The sequence below is a fragment of the Homalodisca vitripennis genome, chromosome 5 (genome assembly GCF_021130785.1).
Source record: "Homalodisca vitripennis isolate AUS2020 chromosome 5, UT_GWSS_2.1, whole genome shotgun sequence".
Taxonomy (NCBI): domain Eukaryota; kingdom Metazoa; phylum Arthropoda; class Insecta; order Hemiptera; family Cicadellidae; genus Homalodisca; species Homalodisca vitripennis.
The window spans coordinates 159,336,929-159,345,554 of record NC_060211.1 but is presented as its reverse complement, the minus strand read 5'-3'; the positions used below and the strand labels follow the sequence as shown (position 1 = coordinate 159,345,554).

At 37.1% G+C, this 8,626-nt stretch overlaps 1 protein-coding gene across 1 annotated transcript; it reads right to left on the bottom strand.

Moving 5' to 3' along the window:
* Positions 1–6,920: 6,920 nt before the first annotated feature.
* On the bottom strand, positions 6,921–8,379 carry LOC124363682. Its single transcript, XM_046818942.1, has 2 exons — positions 7,682–8,379; positions 6,921–7,533 (listed from the first exon to the last, which is right to left on the bottom strand). The coding sequence occupies exons 1-2, from the start codon at positions 8,377–8,379 to the stop codon at positions 6,921–6,923; spliced, it is 1,311 nt and encodes a 436-aa protein (XP_046674898.1).
* Between the last annotated feature and the right edge of the window lie 247 nt (positions 8,380–8,626).

The following is an 8,626-nucleotide window of genomic DNA, read 5'->3' as shown; positions in this document are numbered from 1 at the left end:
ATATTTATTACAGACCTATAGTGTAATTGATCACGTTGTGCAATTAACATGATAACACGTACAAGCTACTGTGGGCTGCTAGTGGATGCTACTGCTAACTAACCTGGTCAATACCGGTGTCACCCCTGGGAGAAATTGTAACTAACCGTTTAGTTATCTTCTCACCCTAGGTACTGCGAGGTTAAACCAGTCGATAAGGCATACAAACGTATACATTTTAGGTACCATTAGGACAGCGTGGGTTAGTTATCCAAGGAAGGAAAAGGATTAATTTTAAAAAGGAAAAAACATATTCTACTGCACATTATAAAAACAGGATTCCTTAAAAACTGACTTACCCAGTTAAGATCCGGCTCTACTGGTGGCTATCTTTTCTTGCCCGTTAAGAACAGTGTTAAACCTCAAGCACCTTTACGAACTTATTTTTAGCCGAATAATTAAGGTTAATGTCTAATTTCTGAGCTATAAAGAATACACATAGAAACTCTTTTTATTTACTTTTATTTGATTTTCAATACCAAAATCACCTACACTAATGAAATATCTGAAATATTCTAAAAGTGTAAAATTTAGAATAAAAACAATTTGGATAACTAAACATGTAAAATTAAATATTAACCAAAACTATATAAAAATATATATCGGCCATTAGAGTTTCAGATTTAACGTTGATTTTATAAGGTAAATTCAAAGTAGTTTCTCTACAGCTCATAATATCTTAAGATATTAGGATAATATATTATCCTAATATATTATTAGGTATTATTGTCCTTATCTATGCTTAATTAAGTACAAGTCTTTACTTTTGATAAAAAAGAGTTTTGCTAATTTCAATTCTAGCCTCAAGACAGGGGATACCAAATTTAGCCGACTTATTATCATTGCAACATTAAATATTATCATATTATCAAATAGCACTTTTATTATGATGCATTTATTAAATTTCAAATATTGATTTATATACCGATAATATAAATATCAATCTATTTCCAAAATATGTAATTGAATTCAGTAATAAGATGAGTCCGTCGACGATATCAGTCTATTTCCAATCGGTATTGCGGTTGTACAGGTAAGATCGTTACACCAGCAAAGCCTACAGTTGAATGGATAGAGTTAATAACGAAGTCACTTTAGCGAAGTCCACTTTCAATCTGGAACTAAACTCGACAATGCAGCCTACGCTGTAAACCGCAACTACCGCAGACTTCGTGCTCTCTGCGTTATCACTGAAGTCTAAAACTAGAGTGCTGTTACATTAATGATTTTGGCGGAAATATTTAAGATATTTAGAGTTCTAAATATTATAGTTTCCTCTCTCTTCACTATATGATTCTAATTTAGATATCAAAACATATGTCAATTGATACCTAAAATATTATTTAGATATAAGAATTAACTTTTATGATAATTACAAATATTTTCGATACAATTTCTAAATTAATGACATAAATATTATTAATACATTTACGTAAATTTTTATGAAAATAATAATAGTAAAATAATTTAAAGAAGACACTTGTAATACTTTTATTCAAAACATTGAAATTTGGGGAATTGCAGATTCTCATGGAAATCGCTTTTCAGTGATTAGTTTACCATAGCCATTTTGAAGTTAAATAAAAATATCAAAAACCATCTGAGAATGTATAAACCGTATGGCATTCGTTTATTTCGTTTATTATACCTTGGACCTTCGTTCAGATGCACGGTGGAGAGGTGAGAGGGGTAAAAATTGGCCCTTTCAGACTGGAGCTCAGACGGTAAGACCGCAGAAGCCAGAATGGGGGGATCGGTGCGCCATAGAGGACATCCTTGGGTTGCCGCTGGGTACGGCTTGCTAGCTCCCTTACTTCGCGAGCTATTCGAGATGGCGTCACGAGCCTCTCGTGTAGGAGAGGTAGTGGGTGTGGCGTAGGGTTTTTCTATTGGACATGGTCCACCGGAGAGGTCTGAGTTTAAAACTTGCTGTGTGCTGTTTGTCGTTGGTTTGGGGTGCCGATGATGGACGAATGGAAATAGATGATTCGCAGCGATTCTTAACGGCTGAAGTTTTACCAAAGTGAAGGGCTTTTGTGATAGCTCTTAGGAGTGCAAGTTGAATGCCATTTCCAGAAATTCCGTAGGTGGTCCCAATCCAAAATGGCGGCCACGAATTTGCAGATCTCGGACGTAGTACGTGTTATTGAGACTTTTCTTTTAGGAAGCTGTTCACGTCGGGAATTGGCAACAAAAACTGCCATGAGCTATTGTTCAAAGTCATGGTGGGATGGGGGAGGGGGGAGCGTTTCAAAAAGGGTTTCCAAACTGTAGCCTAAATGAAAATGTAGCAAAAAAATCTGAAATTTTATTATCATACTTGGAAGAGTTAGTTTAGTTTTACTCAATATCCTGTAGTACCCTTTGTAATAATAGCTAATGTGTAGACAAGCTTTTTTGTTTATAATATGTACTAAGCTTACGTAATTTTTCAGGTGAGTAATGATTCAGCTTTCTTCTTATAATTGGTGAGTATTGGTTAAGTTGCAAAGGATACATTTTTGAAATGAAATATAAAGCAAATATTATTTAAAATTTAATAATAATAAACGACGTCAAATTGTACATATACAACTGTTACACAACTAATTATAGTTTAAATAATGATATTTAATTTTAAATGTTATGTATTAGGAGAAGAATGACTGGAAAATAAAATCCTCGACCTGCATCTTGGTTAATTCGGACAGACACTTGGGTCTTAACACTCTGACCATAAAAGTAACAATAAAGTCTTTGTTAATTTTAAGTCCCGGAAGTGGAGCCTATTGTTAGATCTCTAAGGAAAAAAATATTTTAAATATAGACGTTACTTCTTTCTATGGTGTCGTGACTTTTAATATGGATGAAGATATTCGATTGAGTTAAATTGTAAAATACCCTATACATTATGTAGGAAAATATTATAGATTGTATTATACATAAAAAAATAACCGCAAAATGTGTTGCTAATCAATAATATTGAGAAAAACTGGACATATTCAAATTTACATGCAACACATATTTTAAGAAAATAAAGAGTGGAAAGTTTACTAGGAATATTAAGTAATTAGTAAAAATATTAATAGTTATGCCTCATAATCAAATATCTATTGACATTAAACAGCTGTAGACTCTTCGGGTTAGTTTCGATAAAACGGATCAAACATCTGATACTGATCAAGGACTGTATAATTAATATATTATAAAAATTTAATTAAAAAAAATATAGCTTAGATTCTTGGGGAAACTTACCGAGCTGCCAAAATGAATGTATTAGGTGTAACCTCGCCCCGTTCCTAGATAAAAAAAAAAAAAAAACTGCATAAATATTCGATAGATGATAGATTTAAAATTGGGCCACATAGTGCGATATAATTTATAGAAAACAGAAGCATTATATTATACTCAATTTGAAATCTTAGAGCTCTTTTCTGAAGTAAATAAACGGTTTCCATCATCAGTGCTTATTAAATGAAGAAGACTAGAGACCATCTGGTTCTGACCAAGATACGTAATATTTCTTTATATTTTGAATTAAAACGTTAATATCTGGTTAAAGTAAATTAAATTTGAATTATGAGGCATACATATTATCCTTTTTTCGGATGCCTTAATATTCCTGGTAAATTGTCAACTCTCTGGTTTTTTACCTGTATCGTATTAGAACGAATACGTTATAAAAAAGTTGCTCAATTTGATCCATACGTTCTCGAGATTAGTGATCTCACACACTATTTTTAGTTGATTTTAGTTTATGACATATATTTTAAAATTTTCTTATATAACTTATAAGGCATTTTACTACTATTTTACTTTTTTATTGAAAGCCCACTTACTACAGTTTAGGACTTAAAATTACTTTAAAAACTTCGTTGGCTATATTTATTGAACAAATGTTGAAGGATGTCAGCCATTACCAACATTTAACACTTATAGTCTAGTTTAATACACAATATAAGCTTTATATGAGTGTAATCTTAATATATTTTTCAGTACTAAAACATTCTTAAAATTACACGCCCTTTTACATCTTTAAAGACCGCATAATATGGCATGTTAAAATTGTTGGAAATAAATATGTAAATGTAACACCTCATGTTCATTTACTCTTATATTAAGATTTCATTTAAGTTTTTTGTAGGCTATGCATTTTAATTTCAACACAGAACTTTAATTAAAATGATCAAAGTTCTTTGTCAAAAACGTACAATTTTAAAGACAATCTCTGTGACTTTATTCATCTAAGTATTGTAAGGTTTCTACATGATGAAGTTTCTAAAATTTAAAAATAAATTATTAGTAAACAAATGGTAAAAGTTTTCTTTAATCTAAGTTTAACATTTAAAGATAAAACTTAAGAAATGTACCTTTATTCGACTGGTGAGGAAGGGTATAATACATAATGCATAGATATAACTGTTGAGTAGATAGGTAGTCACATCGCGTATAACTAAACACCTGTATAACGAGTGTACAAACTTTACTAGTTAACTCGGACAACAGCTTCAACTTTGATTAATGTAGAAACTTTGCCGAACTGTCACACTGAATTTACTAAGTGTAACATCACACCGTTCCTGGACTTGATAACAAAACTGCATAAACATTTCATGAACTACTTTAAATTAGGTCACATAAATCTTTCTAGTGCAATATTTTGTATCAAAACAAAGCATTACATTATATTCAATTTTAAATCTTAGAGGATTTTTGTGAAGTGAAGAAACGGTTTCTATTATTAATACATATTAGTTGAAACAATTAGAGGACAGAAGACTATATAAAACTACCATTGCAAGTCCTATAAAGCCAAGTAAATAAACAAACAATTTTGAAGAGAAAGTATCTCATTTTAACTTTCCTTACCATGCGATATAAAACCACAAATTAATGCTTGGAAGTGAGCTCTTGTTCAGACTAACACAAACCATTCCACGGTGAACTTACTCTCGTTGAATGTTCTCTTTAGCTTAGTGTCATTATTATAATTTTTACATTTCGGAAGGTTTTCATTGGGATCCAAATCCATCGAACCTACTCCATGCAACTCTTTATTGGGATGCATTTTTTGACTCCACATGATATCTATAGGAAGTTATTAATGCATTCAACAGTAATATCAAAGTCCTCCGGTTGACACAGATACCAAACATTGGTTAATTAATAAGCTTATTGAAATATTTGGGCCTCGTTACCTGAAGTTTTCGTGTACTTAAGATGGCTCTCCACACCGACTGCATAGCCCTCGGTTATAAACTAAGATATTCAATACTGTCCGCGCAAGATAGAATTTATTAATTAGAATCATTATGACTTTGTATATTAAGATTTATTTTACTTACAAAGTCCATTGCGGTATGTGTTCTTTTGTGGTTTACATACGTTATGATCAGTGATGGAATATTTAAGCTTCGAATAAATTAAAAGGCGTATTTATCACTGGTTATATTCTATTTATGAACTTATTTGATTATGTTGACTATTGCAACTGACTTACTATGAGCTTTAAGCTGAAGCCATGATGTCGTTTAGTACTCATCAGTCTAACTATCGATATCAACGGGCAATGGCACGTGGAAGTTTAACAACGTACGATGAAGGTGGACATCGTATTAATTTCTCTGCCCTATATGCCAATCTCATATTACAAAACGATCAGTTACACACGGTCCTGAACACTATTGTCTTGTAAATAACAAATACATTTTATTTACGTTATTTATAAATACCTTTTGAGCCACACCCCGCTTCCGCTCGCCCGTACCAAGCTAGCTTAACAAAGAACGTGCTCCCATTGGAGCGGAGCGGGGCCCGACTCACGGAGAGAGAGCAAGGAAAGGCAAAGAAAGAACGTGGATGGCCAGCCATAATGAAAATATATATATATTTGAGAAGAAAAAAAAACAAGGGGACAAACGCAGACAAAACTACCCAGAAAGGTTGCCTACTCAGGTGCACCTGGAGAACAAAACTATAAGTGGTCAACCCAGACTTATAGATAAAATTAAAAATCTTTATAAATTTAAGTTAGATAGAATTTAGTGCGCCAAATTTCAAACAGGACAAGCCAAAATCACCCGGAGTCCTGTGGCACAGGGCGGGTTCCTGAAAGGATATAATTAACCTAAACTTAACTACTTAAAACTAGATAACAAACTGGATAACAATACTTAAATAACAGGCACACTGAGACAATATCACAGCACGGTATCACAGAGAAATAATGTCCTCAGGTAGGAAAACCTTAGTAGCCCGCCATGGCACCGGTGTAAGGACCCGGCCCAAGAATCATGGGAGAGGCGGACATTGGAGCTGGAGCTCGTGAACCTCGTCAGTTGACACAGCCGTGTTTAGCCAGACATTTGGGGCAAAACAAAACCCAAAACTAAATAAAAGGGTAAAAACAAAATAAACTTCACTAGTAATGGTCTGAACAGAAGTGAAAGTCGCTACTCTCTCGATCCAGTCGCAGACGACACCAAAGCCTCGAAGAGTCAACGAGAGCAAACACCAACAACAAAATAAAACACTATAACAAAAAAGAGTCGGGAAAACCGAAAGGGGTACGAGAATTTGACCCGGCTCAGACACCCCCCCCCCCAAAAGGGAGACTCCCCTCTCCAACAAGGAAACTCAAGAAGCTCTCCCCAGTTAAGGAATTCCCCGGCAAGGCTTTAGATGAGAAATATGTGCCTTTCGATAAACCTTGCCGGTTTGGGGATCTCCCAACAGAGCCGTCACCGGAGTCAGAAACCTAAAGATACGGTGGGGGCCTGTCCACCGATAAGACAACTTTGCAGCCCTTTTGTCCACGGCCGAACTGGTCGGATGAGCTCTACAATATACAATTTCCCCCTCTCGGAAAGGGTTAGCCACACGCCCCTTGTTATACTTCCTCCTCAGCTCCTCCTCAGCAATTCCCTAGCCCTGAAAAGATTTCGCCGGGCAGCTGCCCAAGTGCTAGCAACATCAGGAGTACCAGGCGGTGGCAGAAGGTCCCCAATCCTCCAAATATTAGCCAAAGGGTTGTTGGGTGGAAACCCAAACAACAACTCGAAGGGCACCGCCTTGTGACTTTCATGAACAGCTGTGTTAAAAGCAAATTGAATCCAAGGGAGTGCTTGGTCCCACGTCTCGTGTTTTTTAGCATGGAAAGCAATGAGGGCTGATCGCAGATTACGGTTAAAACGCTCTGCGTGGGAGGGCTGTGGGTAGTAAGGCGAAGTCGTCACATGGCGAATACCGTGCCCAAAGCACATTCTCTTGAATTCATTGGACAAAAACTGAGTTCCATTATCGGATACTATAGTGGCGGGAATTCCGAAATGTTGGAAAAGATTGGTACGGAGCACCTTAGTCGTGAGCTGAGCTGTGGCGCTTCGTAACGGAAACAACCAGACGAACTTGGAGAAAGCATCTACACAGACAAGCAGGAACTTATTACCTGACTTGCTACGAGCGAAAGCCCCAACGTAGTCGTTGAAAAGCTTCTCCAGAGGTCTCTCTCCGCCACTTCAGATGACAACAGACCCAGCTTAGCGTTCTGGGAGGGCTTGCTTTAACGAGCACAGTTGACATGACCGTACTCGAGCCGCAATGTCCCGATCCATGCCCTTCCAAATGAAGAGGTCCCTAATCTTCGCGATGGTTTTATGTATACCTAAATGACCGCCCACGGGAGAAGTTTGGAAATAATGAAAGACCATCGGTACAAGAAGACTTGGCAGCACTAATTTGGGCTTTCCCCCGCTGCCTAGCTCGACAGCAAAGGGTACCTTGGGACAGAAAGTACGGGGGGTGGGCACCTCCCCCTTGAAGCTCACAGATAATATTGGCCAGCTCGGGATCATTTAGTTGATGAGGGAGGATATCCGAAAAGGCCAGAGGACAGTCAAGCAGCACAGCCCCACATACCGGCTCCAAATCCTGAAGTTGGTCGCCGGGAGTATGGTACATCCTAGAAAGCGTATCGGCAATGATATTTTGCGTGCCACGCACATGTTGCACAGTAAATTTAAGGGAAGATATTTGAACGACCCAACGACCAATTTTCCCAAGCTGACGAGGATGAGCGAGGAGCCAAGATAGTGCCTGGTTGTCGGTTTCAAGGAGAAACACTTTATGTTCTAAAAACCTTCGAAATTTATTTATCCCGAACACAACAGCCAAACACTCCAGCTCATAAACAGATGAACTCTTTTTTTCACAGGGTGTCAATGTGCGTGAAGCATAAGCAATTGGCTGCCTGACGCCATCCACCTCCTGAGACAACACCGCCGCAATAGCCAAGGAGGACGCATCAGTTTGTAAGACGAATTTTCGACCAAAATCCGGCATAGCCAACACAGGAGGCTGCATAACAGCTTCTTTCAACAATTGAAAAGACGTCTGCTGTGTTTCACCCCCATTCAAACTTAGCACCCTTCTTGCGAAGCAGATTAAGAGGAGCAGCCAACTCTGCAATATTGGGTATGAAACGCCTGTAAAAATTTATCATTCCCACGAAACGTGCAACTCCCTTTGCATCTTTGGGAGGAGGAAAATCCCTGATCGCCTGGGTCCGAGCTGGATCTATGCAGACGCCCCGGGTGGAAATAAGGTGACC